This window comes from Pelecanus crispus, chromosome 1, assembly GCF_030463565.1.
Source record: "Pelecanus crispus isolate bPelCri1 chromosome 1, bPelCri1.pri, whole genome shotgun sequence".
Taxonomy (NCBI): Eukaryota; Metazoa; Chordata; class Aves; order Pelecaniformes; family Pelecanidae; genus Pelecanus; species Pelecanus crispus.
This window is the reverse complement of record NC_134643.1, coordinates 154,884,662-154,902,347: the sequence shown is the minus strand read 5'-3', so window position 1 is coordinate 154,902,347 and position 17,686 is coordinate 154,884,662. Positions and strand designations below refer to the sequence as shown.

General features: G+C 42.3%; 1 protein-coding gene across 1 annotated transcript in view; it reads right to left on the bottom strand.

Annotated features, from left to right (window-relative positions):
* The window catches only part of LOC104025350 (interleukin-1 receptor type 1), a 30,705-nt gene extending 13,444 nt beyond the window's left edge, over positions 1-17,261 (bottom strand). Inside the window, exons 1-6 of the mRNA XM_075716714.1 lie at positions 17,019-17,261; positions 8,637-8,718; positions 6,754-6,985; positions 3,994-4,183; positions 2,256-2,430; positions 975-1,040 (exon numbers count right to left, since the gene is read on the bottom strand). Coding sequence (XP_075572829.1) covers positions 975-1,040; positions 2,256-2,430; positions 3,994-4,183; positions 6,754-6,985; positions 8,637-8,718; positions 17,019-17,261 — 988 coding nt within the window. The remainder of the gene's footprint in view (positions 1-974; positions 1,041-2,255; positions 2,431-3,993; positions 4,184-6,753; positions 6,986-8,636; positions 8,719-17,018) is intronic.
* Positions 17,262-17,686: the final 425 nt, after the last annotated feature.

Below are 17,686 nucleotides of genomic sequence, written 5' to 3'. Positions count from 1 at the left end.
TGCCCTTTTTAACCAAATACTTAGTTTGAAACAGTTCTCCCTGGTGCAAAACAAGAAAAAAAAAAATTGCAGTTCAAGCAGCTCCAAAACTCATTCTTCTGGGCTATATCAGTAGAGCACAACTCTATCTGATACGTGGTGCAATCTAAACACGTATAGTTTTGCTTAGGAAAAGACTTGCATACCATATACTCAGCCCACAGAATCACAGAGTAACTGAGTTTGGAAGGGACTTTGGGAGCTCTCTCATCCAATTTCCTGCTCAAAGCAGAGCCAGTTCTGAGGGCAGACCAGGCTGCTCAGAGCTTTATCCAGTCAGGTTCTGAAACCTCCAAAGATAAAGACTGCACAACTTCTCTGGGGAGCCTGCTGCACTGCCTGGCTGTCCTCACTGGGAAAGAGTTATTCCTAATATCCAGAAACTCTTGTTTAAGAAATTTCTAAGATAAACAATACCTGGGATATCCATCAACTAGCAGCTCACTGTTTCACAAAAGATCAGTATCTGAAACCTTTTAATACCCTAGAATGAAGAATAAAATCCAGGTTGTGGAGAGGGAAGGGAGACAGGAAACATACAGGAGGAGGAAAAACTACTGAACTGGTCAACTGGTAACTACCCTAACATGTTACATATGTGTAACCATATTTCCACAGATACCAACGATATGTCAAGACATAGACACTGAGAAGTGGTACAAAGGACAGATGGCAATAATTAAAAAAAAGAAAATATATGCCTCCCACCCGACACTGCTGGTCAAGAGACTCCAATCTTAGGCAGACAGTTATTCCCTCTGCAAATTACTTGCGGGAATCATGTTCTATCATCTGTCTTCCAGATATTCTCAACCCATGTGTCTATCTCCCACTCTAGCTGAAGTCAGTGGAACTGTTTATGTGTTATTTCAGAAAGACCAGGAGCTTACTTGTTTTACTGAATGTTAATGACTTCTTAAATAGCAACTACTTACCAAGTTCTACTTCAATTGTATTGTTCTTCGGATAAATAAACTCTGGTCTGATCCGCAGTGGTCTTTCTAACAGAAGCAAAAAGAAAAATAAAATCTTCAGGCACTGAAGTTCCACTACTTACTTCAACTGAGTTTTACAATGGTTTTGTTTTATTGTTTGGTACTATTGTAGCTTCATACTTACTACCAGTTTCAAATTCTCAACAGAAAATATCTCATGAGATTTGCTGTACTCTATCCAAATCATTCTATTTTAGCTTCAAAGTTAACAAAAGGCTTTAGCTTAACTTAAAAATACTTTAACAAAAAAAAAAATCAAATCTAAAATCTACTGGCAGTTGATATAAAAGTAATACAAAACCAGAAAAGAAAAACAAACCCAAAAACTGATTAACTTTGTCAGAGAGATGGGTAAGGAAGAAAAAGAGGGATTGTATCAACTTCCTAGATCAGGTGAGTATCTATTTAAGTAAAAGAGTAAGCAAGCACACACTTAAACTGGGCTGGAATTGTATCATTCTGCACGACATACAGACTTGCTGCTACCAACCCAGTGTTCTTGTATTACCTATCTGAAGTCAGAGTTTTGATTTAATCTAAAAAGATGGACAGTCTACCTCCAGCCAACTTTTCTGATAGAACTACTATCGTGTTACTGGTCAGGTCATCAGCAGCATTGCATACAAAGACAATCACAGCAATAAATGACAGTACTGAGAGAGTGAGACACACAGTTCAATGTCCCGTTAGATGCAGAAAAGCACAACCAAGAGCCAAAAGTAAGCCAATCTTTTCCAGAGGAAGTTTTATTAACTTTATAGTATTTATACAGCTTGCCACATCTCCTTCCCATCAATTGAGATTCTACTGAACTTTGTAATCAAGTTCACCAACAGGTCCACAAGCAGGTGTTTTGCTGTGATGGTCCCAGCAAAAATTCCCCCCCCTCCCCCCTTTTTTTTTAAGTTTGTTTAATTTAACAGTGCATTATTTGTTTTAGCAAAAACAAACACCCCCACCCCAGTAATCACAGCTTCATTCTAATTCTCATTCCTAACCCCACATTTCTCTTTTCCCCATGACAATTCTTCCTCAGAAGCAATGCTCAAGGGTAGCAACACACATTATTGCATTTTAATTTTAGCATTCAGGAAAAAATGAAAGAAGATTTGCAACTCTGATTTCACAGAGCTGAAAAGTAACATGCCAAACAGCTTATGCCTTCATATAAATATTTACAGCAGAGGCAAAAAGAGAAGAGAATAACCACAATGCACTCACCTTTAACCTCTAAACTCATGGTTCGTGAAACATTATATTGTTTTCCCATATAGGTATATACCATACGGCATGTGTAGTTTCCTCTGTCTTGTAAAGTTACATTGTGAATCAAGACAGCATTTTCACCCTCTGCCAAACGAAGTCGCTTGTCTTCAAGAAATCCAGGCTTACACTCCTAAATATATCAAAAGTACACATGATTTAAGGGAACTAATAATCTGATAATTAAGTAAGTTACTGAACTCCACTGATTATTAAAATGCTTGCCAAATACTGATTTTTTGGAAAGCCACGACATGGTTTCTTATCCAAGCATCACTAAGCTGTAACATGAAGCCTGATGACATCTTGCTGCATTTGTACTTTTTAAAAAACACTCCAGCCAATCCTTTAAGTTTTCAAATGCTGTGTTTTAGTTCACTGCCTTCATAGAATCACAGAATGGTTTAGGTTGGAAAACACCTTCAGGATCATTCAGTCCAACCATTAACTTAACACTACCAAGTCCACCACTAAGCCAGTTAAGGGTAGAGTGGCAATTTCGTGTTTCCTGACTTGGTGGCTGGATTATATTTTAATGAAAGTAAAAACAAGGAATCATTAAGATTGGAAAGGATCTCTAAGATCATCAGTCCAACCGTCAACCCAACACCACCATGCCCACTACACCATGTCCCAAAGTGCCACGTCTACCCATTTTTTTGAACAATTCCAGGGATGGTGACTCCACCACCTCTCTGGGCAGCCTGTTCCAATGCTTGACGACCCTTTCTGTGAAGACACTTTTCCTAATATCCAATCTAAACCTCCCCTGGCGCAGCTTGAGGTCACTTCCTCTTGTCCTATCACTAGCTACTTGGGAGAAGAGACCAACACCCACCTCACTACAACCTCCTTTCAGGTAGTTGTAGAGAATTTCATTTAATAGCTTGACAGTTATCTATCTCAGGTGTGATAAAGTTATTACGCATGTAGTACAGTTTATGAGAATACATGCCTGCATTCATACTTCACTGAGATGAGTGAGAGCTGCTGTAGCAGTGCCTTGTGCCGCTGGGTGTATTATCATTTCTGTGGCAATGCAAATACAGTGAAAAAATTCCTTCTCTTCCCTGACCTATAAGCAGTTTAAAATAATTTCATCTCAAAAGAAGATGTACATGTGCAGCACCAAGGTTATTTTACATGTACAGGGCCATGTAGCTACTTTAATACCAGCATCAGAATTAAGAGTTGAACTGCTTTAGAATTTTACCTTAAACACGGACAAAATACATGTTTCTAAGTTCACATAGTCTACACAGTATTTTCGCATAATCAGAGCAAGAGGCATAAGAAAAAACACACCATGATCAACAGATAGGACAAGCCTAATACTCTGCAAGACTGAAACAATTATGCAGAGCCTTTTATCTAAGGAAACATGCAAGTTTTTAAACTTATTATCTACATAAAATAATCAAAGGATAAACTAGATTTTCACAAATCAACAAAACCAAAACATGGTTTTGACTCTGAAAAAACTGCAATCCAAAAATGGGCAATTTGGGTTTTTTTTCAAAATATGCCTCCCATACCTCCTTACACCTCCCCAACAGTGTAGCGAGATAGATGCCTTACTCAAACTGTAGAGAAAATAAACCTTCCCTTCCAAAAGCTGCTTTTCACAGATACTTCATAACACATTTTAAATAGAATATTTCCTATCTTGTATATCTGAAATACACATGCACAATACCTTATACCAGTGTACTTCAGGCTGATTATTGTCTTCATCTTTAAAATGTTCTAGATCAGGGCATATAATCTTTCCAGTATTTGTGCTCGTCACTTTTTGTTCAAACTTCATTTTTCCATTAAAACACAAGCTGTTATCGTTCTTAAAAACTGTTAAATATATCGTTTTTTTGTTAGAGTGGTTAAGGCTCCTGTAATGAGAACAGCAGACAAGTTAGGTCATTAACAATAAGGTTCCTTGTTTCCAGCAAGTCAGGGAGTTTACAGAGGGACTTAAGCATTTCCACCAGCTTTGCCCCTAACACCCCTGCTACAGCCCCCCTAGCTTTTAAACACCACCCTCAGCTCCCCACCCCCCATTCCAGATGGAGACAGATGGGAATAAGCTCTGATGTGTTGTGAGCAGAAGTGGAGTCTGCTCTGGAAGCACCAGAGGGGAAGCCAGGACTTCTCACAGCTGATGCTCTTGGAGGCCATAGCACCAACCCAGCCTTGCCATTTTCAGTGCTACGTTTGCCAACACACAGTAGTGCAGGGTAACCAAAAACATGTCTGCATTGGAACACCCTCAGTGTCAAACAAACAGAAGACGACAGGCTCATCTCAGCATTCCTTGGAGGGACATATCAAGAAAAACAGGCTGTAACTCTTAGCTGAAGAGAGACAAAGCTTTTGAATAACATAAACATCAAGGTGCAATATCAGTGTGAAACAACTTCACACCAAGAGCTCACAAGAACCTGTGGTACAGTAGCTCTGCAGAGGAGAGATGGCACTAGAAACCAGAAGCCTATACCAGAAGGAAAGGAATACTCTCTATTAATTCATTGCTCAACTCTTCATTTCTCAATGCTGTGCTAAGGGAGAAGTTTCCAGAAGAGTGAACTGCATGTTTTGACAGTCCTGGCTTCAACTTCTGTATACTGCACCTTAACAAGCTCTGTCATTAAGGTTTAAGTGACTGATGCATAAAATGGAGCCTACAGTTAACACAACTGAACTTTAGCAAGTTTTTTGTCCTGCTGACATTATGCAAGTCAGGGATGTGAGGTGCCCACAGGAACACATCTCATAGCTCGAGTAACCAGAAACACAGCAGGAAAGACTAAATTAAAATTATTTAACTGGGTAGCTTTGAAAGGATTGCATTTCTTCTGACTTCCAATTTTAGCTTCATTATCAACTCTGGAGCAGGAAGGTGCAAAGACCTGTGACCTGTGCCTACACTGGAAGTTTTTGCTGATCGCTGTTACTACGTTCACAACCCAAACCCCTTCAGCATAACCGGTGTACTGTCTGCACACCAGTACATGTAACAGCACACTACTAAAACAAATTTTAGTGCCCATGGGGGTAGATGCCCCATCCCTGGAAACATTCAAGGTCAGGCTGGGCAGGGTTCTGAGCAACCTGATCTAGTTGAAGATGTCCCTGCTCACTGCAGGGGGGTTGGGCTAGATGACCTCTAAAGGTCCCTTCCAACCCAAAGTATTCTGTGAGTCTATGAAATTTTGGGTCACCCAAAAAGCCTGCATTGGCTGTTCTCAGTGTGCTGTGGCAAGACCACGAGGGAAAGAACAATTTCTGTGTGCCCTCCCAAAATTCATTTCCTGTTCAGCACACAGACAATTTCAGACAATTTCATAGAATCATAGAAGCGTTTAGGTTGGAAAAAACCTTTAAGATCATGAAGTCCAACCATTAACCTAACACTACCAAGTCCACCACTAAACCAATTAAGGGTAGAGTAATAACTAATTTCATGTTTCCTGGCTTGGTGACTGGATTATATTTTAATGAAAGCAGAACTAGGAATCATTAAGTTTGGAAAGGACCTCTAAAACCATCAGTCCAAGCATCAACCCAACACCACCATGCCTACGAAACCATGTCCCAAAGTGCCATGTCTACACATTTTTTGAACACAGCCATTATAAATAAGCCATTTCAGCCATTTCAGAATTTCAGCCATTATAAATAAGATTTGACCACCTGAAGTGGTCAACTCCAGTGCACTAATCTGAGCTGTAAATAGGGCAAGAGCTTAAGTACTGAAGAGGTGAAAAGAATCTGTTCCTTTTTTCTTCTTCTCTGCGCACTCAGATCTTTTGAGCAGTACAGGGGACACATTGCTTTCAGTGTCTCTAAAGCTGTCTAGCACACGGCTTTGTTCTTCACACGCATTCTCATTATTGACCAGTAACATTTTGTAATGTTTTAAAATAAAGCATAAGAATGGTTTTCTGCCTTTTATTTGTAAATTTCTAACAGGATTCCAAAAAAGTTGCTAAGCTCTCCAGGAAGTCTGTATGTGGTGATACTGCATAACATGCAGAGTTTGCTCCTCCTAGATCCTTCTTCCATTTAACCATGTCCAATGAAGAAACCAAAATGTTATTCTGATCTGTCAGTATCAAACAGCAATTTGAACACAGGAAAAGTTGAAGCAGTTAAGACTTTTCCCTGTGACCTTACACTTCCTCCAAAACAAACCAACAAAATAACCCACGCATACCATTGTTAATATTATCATGCTTTAAGATAGAGTCTTCTGTATGAACCACTTTTGCAATGCTACATATGTGGAAGAAAAGAAAAAAAAGGCAGCACACAGAAACAAAAAGCATGGTCAAAACAGTGCTTTTAACTGATCTAAGCTCTCTTCCTAAAACAAAAAAGTTCTGTACACTCAAGTTCCACAAACATATTATCACACCTGTAAGCGTTAGCAACCCAGTTGCTTCCCTCCTCCCTTCCTTACCTTACATCACATTCATAAAGTCCAGAATCTTCCAGCGTTGCAGGAATAAACCAAAGCAAGCCCTCTCGCTGATGGATCCTGGCATCTCTCTCTGTGGTTACTGGTGTAGCACTGCCATTTTTATACCATGTCAGGTTGTAATCAGAGTGAAGCACTGGCAATGTAATTATTGGGCAACTAATAGCTGTAGGCTCTCCAACAAGCACGAAGTAATCACAAATAACGCACTCTTCTATTAGAAAAACAAGAAAAAATTATCAATGCTTTTAATCTGTATACTTTAGTGTTTTAGAAGTATTAATATCCATTCCAAGTTACACAGAATTAGAAAATAAACCTTCTGTAACAACTTACCATTAAAACTTAGCAAGGCTACCATTTTTGGTTTGTCTAGTACCTTCTGGTTAAGGATCTAAACTACACATTTTACAAAGCTTAAGCCACAACTTCCCTCTATTAAGGTAGTCAGCAGCAAGCACATGTAAGTCCAATAACCTCAGTGCAAACCAGTGTATAAGAAGACACATGGGATTCACCAGGCAACACAAGCTTCACAACTTGCCTGTCATGTCCCTGTTATTTGAGCATGTTAGTACCTTTGCGGAATTACCAGATTCTTAGTGTAGATACTATCTATGAAAAGCATGGTGCAAACAGCAGCAGTGCAGAGCTCCTCACAGCACTCTGGCCATTATGACTGTGGGGCCAAAAACAAATTATGAAAAAAGAAGGCGGGGGAGGCAGAGGGGAAGATGGTTTTTGACCTGAAGCACAAGACAGTACAGAATGAGATCAAGACCTCAACACAAAGAAGTCTGTGAACCAACATGTCATAATACAAAGGAAATTTGGAGAGGCGCAGTATTTAGATTAATGTCTTGACTATAACATATTATTTCCTTACTACATTTGCAATTTCTGTCATCTTTACCAGAAAGCCCTTTAAATTATGAACATTATTCTGAACATCACACAAAAAGTGAGCATAAACAGAATTTTTATCAGTCATGCAGCCTAGCAAGCAGTTTTTTAAACATCAGCCAAAAAAATACCAGAGAAAGAAGGACAGATACTGCAAGAAGTCATCAAGAACCCAAATCTGCAAGTGAAAACTACTTGGAGAATACCAGTTTATCACAAACAGAGCAGGCCATTTGGCTATAAAGCAGATTTTAAAAACTTCCAAGCTTTTGCATACATGTGCAACACTGAATTCCTGTGAAACTGCAAAACATCTGACTGAACTGACTTTACAAATCTTGCTGAATGACTGTTTAAATACAAAGCTAATGTATTCAATTTCAGTAATTTTTCCAGTCCCACCACCATCCTATCACCTGATTTAAAGATTTCCAAGTAGATCCCTATGGAGCTTAAACTAATCAGAGACATTAATATTAGACGGCTTATGCCAAGAGCAGCAAGACAAGCATCATTAATTCATGTAGTCCTAAACTCTGCTGAAAGATTAGGTCTACCACTAAAAATATTACAAATTAATTGTAAAGGAAAATGAGCCCTACTGCTTTCAGGACTAGAGCTACAGCATCTCTTAAAGTTAGCTGCTGAATGCCTTCTTTAAGTCAAGGAAGCCAATCTCTTCGGACTGTCTTAATAGGAATCAGGGAGAGGCTAATCAAAGCCTCAGCACCCTAAATTTATGTGGCTAGATTTAAAAGTATTTATGTCAATTTGTCCATTCCATCCTCAGTGCAACTTCAATCCAAGAAGAGGCACTCAGCACATCTTCAACAAGCTGAAGCAAAAACAAACCCCAAATCTACTCTTTGCTCTCAGTAACTCTTTTCTACTAAATACATACAACTTGTCTCTTGCAGGTTTTCTTTTTTAAAATGGTAATTTCAACAACACATTTAACTTACCAGCACTGAACAGAGGTATCAGTAGAATGAGACGACCAATGAGCAAAACTATAGATGTCATCTTTTGCTGCAAAGAAGAATTTTTTTTCCATTAGTGTGGTAAGTGTTCAAGCTGCACCGTCCTCTGCACGCTGCATTACTCCTTTAAAAATCAGGAGAAGCATTAGTCATCTTGGGGAGGGCAAAGATGGGTTTGGTGATTCAGCCCCAGTCTTTGAAGATTTCAACGACAGCAACTGTTGGCCTCCACAGAAGGCTGCTCAGTTTTCAGCTTTCTACTGGAATTTTCCAAATTTCTACTGGAATAACTCTTGTATAAAGTGTAATTTTCTTTTGCCAGCATAGTTAAGCCAAAAAAAATCCAACTCTCTAACACAGACAAGTTATGCTAGCATACAGTGATTTAAGCTGTACTGTATAATTTAGAAACCAAGCTTGATTAAGCTACTCCTCTTTCCACATGTTTACAAGAGACACAATCACAAAGATGTGTGAGGTCTTGTTCTTTGAATTGTTCTTGTACTGTTGAGGCAGCACTACTTTTAAGAGCAGATGAACTTGTAGTTCTTTGCAGGAGGACAAGCACACTGTAACTGGAGTGTGATCCAGCACTTAAATTGGTGTCTAAAGTCAAACATGTGGAAACCGCAGCTAATATGAATTGCTGTGGTCAGACACAAAACAAAGTGTTCAAGAACTGTAGTTTCACTTCACACCTCAGGTCTTCTTTGTAGCTTTCCCAAACAAAGACATGACTGAACAGACACCTACTGCCCTCATTGCCCACAAGCAGCTGCCATGAAACCTCTAGATCTTAACGAAGTACGGCTCCCCTCTCAGATGCGCCTGCTTTTTCTTGGCAAGATGTCATCAGAGCCCTTCCCAAGCCTTCTACTGTCAGCCAGCTGGCAAACACTTAACCCCTTTCCCTTCTGACAGCTCCTTGTAGGTTAAGGTCTGCATTTAGCTGTCTTGCCTTTCCTCAGTTCCCGACTATTTTGCATGCTGTTCCCTCTCACTCTAAAAGCAATCCGGTTTCCCACATAGCAGTCCATTGCAAAACATTCATTGCACAGGTCCTAGTTAATATTTGCCTTCTACCCAGCTAGAAATGGTTGGAAGAAGAGATGGTATTCCCTGAAAAACATACATGGCCTAGACTTACTTTTATATCCAATGTAGTTCACTGTAGTAATAAATAAGCCACACCAGCTCCTTTTGAAACATTTCATACGCAGAAGTATCAGGGTAGTAGGGAGGGACGCACAGAGGAGAGTTCAACACTTTAATATAACAGCCTCCAAGTATGTACTTCTTTTGGATAGTTTATCTGACAGAGCACTCACCATAGTCTTTATTTAGTTGCCTTGTATGTAGTTTTCCTGTAACTTGCCAATGAGCTGATCATCATTCTTGGAGTTTCAGTTTACCTGTAAAGAGTGGAGAAGGGGAAAAAAAAGGATTTTACAACACACACTTGGACAGCAGCACACACATACAAAACCAAATTTTCAACAGACATCCTAAATGTAAAAGCAAGAGCATCCCTCTGCCTACACGAGAGATGACTTAAAACAAAAGAGCAACAACAAAACTTGCCATAAAGATTGACCAAGAATTCTAGCAAAAACCTTTGGAAAATGAAGTTTCTGTCAAAACCAAGATAACATTATGCAGGTGTCAAGCAAGCAACAAAACCAGACATAAGTAGCCACTTTATTTTTATTTAACCACTAAAAGGAAACAAAGAATAGTAATTCTTGTCTTGCCCTAAATTTAAGTAAGTAAACCAACAGGTTAAGCTTTACATTTTGCACCCATTACTGGTCTCCAGTACCAAGGGTGGATGTCTTTCTAATACTGTATGCTAAAGCTCAACTTTCAAAAACTTCTATTCTTTCAAAATTCACACACACACCCCCTTCAAATATTGCAGCGGTAAAGCTTAAAAACGCTGGAAAGAAGGGAAGAAGCCTCTAGCTTTCATAGCTGCAATACATCACACTATATGGAGCATTTCTATTCTGGTCAGTGTGTTTCAAACAACCACACAAGTTTTTTACAATTTTCCATAAGCAGAATATACAGAGAAACACTACCCAAAATCCACAAATGGGAAACAGCAAACTTTGTTTAAAAAGCAGATGTTTGTTCACATACCTAACAACTTTAGCCTTGTAGTGACTGCTATCCCAGTCTCAGCAGTATGAAATGCCCCTGTGATACAACCATAGAAGCTCAAAAATCTCACTTAGCTAGACAGAACAGTAATTTCACTGATGACACTACCTACAAACTTAGTTTGGAAAACTGTTTCAGCTCAAAGCTTGCTGGGCTCAAAGAAAAAACATATGTGACGTCTTTTAAGAAAGGAGAAGGAAAAAAGACCCCTAACAACAACAACCAAACAAAACCCCACACCAACAACCAATCATGTTTGTGGTTCGAACTGCTAAAGAAGAAAAGGTTTGATCTCCAAGTTCCTTTCCTAATATTTATCTTCCCATAATTAAAATACAACTTACTACAGCTTCTTCAAATTTCTAAAATTACCATCTTGAAAACAGAAATAGAAAACGTGTGGACGTAATTTAAGACACCAACATTTTTTTTCTTCGCAGGATGTCTATCTTCACAGAACTTGGTCTTTTACCTGCCTTAGGCACACTGCCAACTTTAAATGCCATAAGAACGGGTTTAGAGATATATTGGGTTCCAAAGTCTGCATGCAGCAGAATTAGCAAACTTGTCCTTCAAGAAGCCGTGGAAAACACATTACTGTATATCTGTTTTCCAAATTTTCTGTCTCCAATTTTGAAAAGATTTTACTGGTAAATAATTTATAAATATGTGGATGTGACAATGAAGAAACACTCAAGACGGCAGCACAGAAAGCATCTAAGCCCTTCAACTGCATATCAGCACATCACCGTTAATTTAAGTGGCTTTCAGTATTAATCACTCTCTATAGGGGACTCATTACAGCAAGGGTGACCAACAGATCCTTAGCCTTTGAGCCATACAGAAGAACACAGAAATTGTGGTTCAAAGGCAACTCATTATCATCTCTGCAAACAGCATAATAGCACAGAGGTGTAAAGTGCCCCAATTTAGTGGCATACCTATATGAAGGAACTGCATTAACCTTTTAAGTAAAACTTTAATACAGTTTCATTGAAACTGGAGGTGGAGAGGGTGTGGAGAACCAAACCCATGTATGGCCACTTGCTCCAAAGTATGACCACCAAGACAAGATTGAACCCACCACAACAATTCATACAGCTCATACCTTGTTCCTTCTTGCGCACTCCTGTCAACAGGAGTAAGCTGTTAAGATGCCTATCAGGGATAAACCACGACAGCAAAGCAAGATAAAATTTCTAAGAGACTATAGCTTGTTTCCAGTCTACTGCTGTCCTGAGGTCCCAACTTTCCTGTCTAACATACTCAATATATAAACCAAATGCAGCTGATCATTTTACAGGGGCATGCATGAATGCTGAGTCACACCAAACAATGCACAGGCACCCTCTGGTTATCCACTGTGGTATTCTGACACTGAAGTGATGACCACAAACTTTAGTCCTTAAATGCCTCCTTTCCAGACAATCCGGCAAGTTGCAGGACTACAGAGAAGTCATACTTTTAAGGAAAACCCATTATCGAAGACCTTTTGTTGAAGCTACATCAAAATGAAGTCACAGAAATCAAAGAATATTCACAAAGAAGCCTGCAATAGTTAAATCTTTATAAGTTAAATTCCAGTTCAACTTTGAGACAAACTATTAACCACTCTAAATCTGAATCTGAACAAAGCGTTTGTTACAGGTACTGCCTCAACTTTCACCAAAGCATGGGGGGCAGGGGAGGATATCTGTAGCTCTACATAACCAGCCACCACTGATTGATTCTAGCACAGTTAAGACCTACCTATCCACCCACTTCGACATCATGTCAAACTGGAGGCAATGAGAGCATCCAAACCAGATCTTACCAGTATTCAAATCGATTGAAAACAGTACCTCCTTTCAGCATCGAGTGGAAAGAGCTCATTTTGCAGTCAGCACTTTGAAGACTTTTCTATGTCATTTCAACTCCTGATACCTGTCAATATAAAGTAATGTGGACTTTAATGTAGAATATTGCTTATTTAAGTCCAAAGTAAGTTATTACTTTTCCACTAACTTTTTCAAAGTACAGTTAAGAGGCATTTGAAAGGACCAGAAGGGCTCATGCAGGTAAAACTGTATGTATCAAAAATACAGTGATGCAAAGTATTAAAAAAATAATGTATTAGTCTCAGGGGGGAGAGAGGGAATCAGTAATATTGTTTACCAAAAAAAAAAAGTAATGGGTATTTCTCATTTACAGATTAATTTAAAAAACCTGAATTAAGGATTCTGAATTATAAAAGAATTTTTATGTGAGAGTTTTATGCCAATTTCTCAGCTTTTACAGCACTCCAATTTCACAATCTATATGGAAGGCAAGCATGTTCATTTAGCAACTCCAACCCATTTTTTGGGAATCCAAGCACACAGAAACGGTCCAAGTCAAACAAGCATGCAGCTGCCGAACTTAAGAAAAACAAAACGCATCCAGCATTTTGCTCGAGTCCCTGATGAAAACCCTCCAGACTTAAGAGCTGCTGCTGGAAACAAACCCGAAACCTGATTCAGCTCAGTAGCTTTTAATGGATAGCTCACTCCTACCAGGCTGCGGCTCCACAGGCTGCTGCCAAGCACCATCTCGGCTGTGCCCAGCGCAGGTCCGGGACTGTCAGAGCAGCTCCTCGCTAGGCTGGATGCTGATATTTCTGCAGGCATCTCTTTCGCCCAAAGCCTTGCTCTTGTCGTCATACAAACAGTTAAAAAAGTGCCCCTGTTTGATCACGGTTATGCAATAAATAGTTTCTGTAGTGCTTTAGCGGGTCAGGAAGATTCAGGCCAAGCTTTATCCTGCTTCCTGTTACAAGTACTTTAAAAAAATGTGGCGGCGTTCAGCACTCCCAGAGTCTTCATTTTTACACCGTACTTCCTACCTGGGTTTGTGTAACACGACACACAACGAGGCAGCAGACAGAAATGCAAAAGAAAAAAATTACTTCCAAGGAAGCTATCTGGTGCCATAAAACGTGGAAAACCAGCAGCCACACGCAGAGGTAGCGGGATTGCGCAAACACACCCTGCATCAAAACGGTCTCAAAACACGCCTGAAATTACCAGAAACCGAGGGACCGGTTTTTTGGAAACCACCAGCACCGCAGCCCACCTGCCGAGGAGCTGATCCCCGCCTTCGCCGCAACCCGCCGACCCCGCGACCGGCCTGGGGACGCCGGGCCGGAGTGGCCCCTGCCGCCACCGCCCGCTCCGCACGCTGCCACACGGGCCACGGAGCGGCGGGAGGCGGGCGGGGGAGGAAAAGCCCAGCTGCCTCCCGACCCCCGCCGCAGCCGGACACCCCGCTGCCGCCCTCCCCGTCGCGCCGGCGGCGCTGGAAGCCGAAAAGCCGAGCCCCGGCAGGGAGCGAGGCCGCCGCTCCCCCCGCCCCCGGCCGCCCTTCCTCACCTCCGTCTGCCGCCGGTGCCCCGCCGGCCGCCCCGGCCCGCGCCACATAGCGGGCGGGCAGGCGGGCAGCAGGCCCCGCCTCGCCCGGCGGGCCGCGGCTGCGGCCGGCGCCTCGCCCCTCCCAGCGGCCGCCCCCGGCCCGCCCCTGGCCCGCCCCGCCCGGGGAGCGGCCGCTGCCCGCCGGCGGGGCTGTGTTAGGGGCTGGCTTGTGGCGTGCGTTCGGCCTGAGCCGCCCCGGCGGCCGTGGGGGCCCGGCCGGCGGCGTCAGGCTGGGCGGAATGGCTGTGGGGAGCCCGGCCAGCCCCCACCGACCCCCGAGGGTGTGCGAGCAGCTGGCACAGGGGAGCTGGCCCTCGTGGTGGCCTCCTGGGTGGCCTCCTTTGGGGCATGCCCCCGAGGGTTGAGCTAGCCCCGTTTTCTCTGGCAGCAGCCCACTTCCTTGAGCCGCCATACCTGGGTTTAGTTCCCCTCCAGGCTGTGATCCTGGGGTGGCCGAGTTTCCTCTTTGTGAGGTGGGATATTCTCTGCTGGTGTATCTGTAGTTGTTCGGGTGGTAGAAGCTGGATTTCCTACATGTTATTGGGACTCTTATTCAAGGAGGAGTCTCCATCTGTGGAGATTTTCAACAGCTGGCTGGCCGCAATCCCGAGCAAGCTGCTTGTGCAGGAGGGTTGGCCTAGATGATCTCCAGAGGTCCCTGCCAACCTCAGCTATTCTATGAGTCTATGAGACTTCAGCACTGTGTGGATGCCAGTTTTCCCTCATGGCAAGCCCTGACCCAGCTGATCTTGCAAAGCATGAGAGCCCCGTGGCCAGCTCAGCGTGCCGGCTTTGCCGCGGCGAGGGGCTAGCACCCATTTGGCAGCCGGCTGGGAGCAGAGATGTGTCATGCCTTCAAATAACCAGATCCTCTCATGTGTATTTTAGCGGTGCTAAATACTTTAATCTGCTTTTGCCTTCACTGTTTTTGAGTCAAGGGTGGTGGTAAGGTAGCTGGCTAAATTAGGGGAACTTTGTAGGCCATAGCAATCTTAAGAACAAAGATATTAAGAGTATAACATATCTGCCCAATACTTTGTTGCCACAATACCCAAAGGATAACAACAATGCTTCCAATTAATCTGCACAAAGTTTGAAAGTTGGTGACACAGGGGGGTTCAGTGAAAGAAGTGTCTCCCAGTCGCTAGCAATGACCAGGAAAGCTCTCCACCATGTAGCAAGAGAACACGGAGCATTGTTAAAGGAGCAGCCACTGCCCGAGCTTTCACACGCCATTCAGGGAGTCGCACACACACCACCCAAGACTTTAACTGCTTGGACCGAAGTGCCTCTGCAGCGGGAAGCTCCACTGAGCTGACAGGTGCCCCTTTTCGACTCCTCACACACTCACTCTCTTTCTCTCGGGCGCCTTCTCTCCCCTCAGGCTCGACCCTAGGTTTCCCCAAAGCAGAGTCTCCGACACGACGTATGCCAGGCAGATTTACTGGGCAGTACAGCAGTAAACAACAGCTCAAGCTGGGTGCCTCCGGAGAGGGAGCCTGAACAAAGAAATCCCTGGGCAATAATACCCTTGCACTACTAACACTTTGTATTAGACTCTGTTTGAGCTAGGTAGTGCCTTCTGCAACAGTCCTCCCTTTGTTATTTTTTCTAAGCATTCCTGCTTAACATGTCAGACAAAGGTCACAAAGTCTTTCTAGATGAACAATTAACCTCCATGTTCTTATATAGAGGATAATCAGAAATACCAAACACAGTAACGCTAAGCATAATACTATTTTCAGGGGACATAACATGTGGTTATGTATTCCAGTGGCTGTAGGTGACCATCCCACAAGGGACTCCCACGGATGGTGGTCGCCATCCTTTTTCACCCTTTCAAGGACACTGTGGATTTCTTCTGCATCATGATGGACTGTGATCAGGGTCTTTTGTCCATTTTCTTTTCCTGAAACTTTGACAGCAAAGTAAGAACATAGTGAAAGAGTATATGGCCCTTCTCATCTCGGTTCTAGTTTAGATTTTTAAAAAAATATCTTTATTAGAACTTTATCTCCCAGCTGTATATCATGTACCTGTATTTCAGGTGGTGCCGATTGGTACCATTGACCATATTTTCTATGGTCTGCAAACTGTTTCTGCAAACTTATAACATACTGGGTTAGTCATTCATCTCTATTCAAGAGGCTGGTCTTAGCTGGGATCTAAGTTCCTGGGATAGCCAAATGTCTCCCAAAGAGAATTTCTGCTGGTGTTAGTCCTATGGGTTGTCACGGGGCGTTTCGGACATCCCATAGGGCTAAGTGCAATGCGTCCAGCCACTTCAACCCAGTATTTATGGAAATTTTTGCTATCTTACCTTTTAAGGTTCTGTTCATTCTTTCTACCTGTCCTGAGGATTGCAGGCGATAGGGAGTGTGCAAATTCCTTTCTATACCTAGCAACTTATGTAGTAGTCCAATTATATTTGCTGTAAAATGGGCACCTCTGTCTGATTCAATTGATTCAGGAACTCCATATCTGGGTATAATTTCCTTTAATAATGCTTTTACTGCTCCTCCTGTGTCTGCTTTTCTCATGGGGAAAGCTTCTTCCCAACCTGACAACTGATCTACTCTAATAAGTGTTTGTATCCACTGGCGGATGGCATATCTGCGTAATCTATTTGTAATCACTGAAAAGGAAAGTAGGCCCATGGTTGTCCCCCTAACTCTGAGCTTGGCTTAATACTGGAAAACTTTTGGCAGGTTAGGCAGCTATTGGTGATCCTTTTCGCAGTGGCATAAACTCTGGATGCTGTCCATATCTTTTGTACCTGGTTAGCCACTGCCTCTGCTCCTCCATGAGCTTTGTCATAAAACCACCTGGCCACAGTAATTAAATATTTCTTTGGCAACACTGGTTTTCCTCCAAATGTCCATATTCTGCTGTCGTCTTGTTTTGCTTCCCGCTTTTCCCATTGTTTCTTTTCCTCTGCTGAAGAGTCCTTGTCATACATGGTTTTAGGATCTGTTAAATTTGGCCATTCATTCTGATCTTCCACTGAGATCGTAACCATACGCTCCCTCAGAGGTTGCCGGGCTGCAGCCTTCACAACTACATCAGCTAAGGCGTTCCTTTACTAATTTCTATAATGTCCTTGGTATGGGCTGGGCACTGTATCACAGCATTTTCTCTGGGTAGTTGGTCAATCCCAATAAATTGTGGTTTTCCTCTCCATTGGATACCCTTTTCCCTGATGATGTGAAAAATCCTTATTCTTCCCATAACATTCCTGATGCATGGCACACCCCTAAGGCATACTGAGAGTCCATGTAGCTATTGATTTATTTTCCTTTTCTAGGATGAGCTGCATGTGTCAAAGGTACCAGTACCACTCCTTGTGCGCTCAGCCTTGCTGAGAGCGGTTCAGATTCCATTCCTTGGCAGACCATGGCATACCCAGTCCATCATTGTCCATGCAAATAGTAGGATGAGACATCT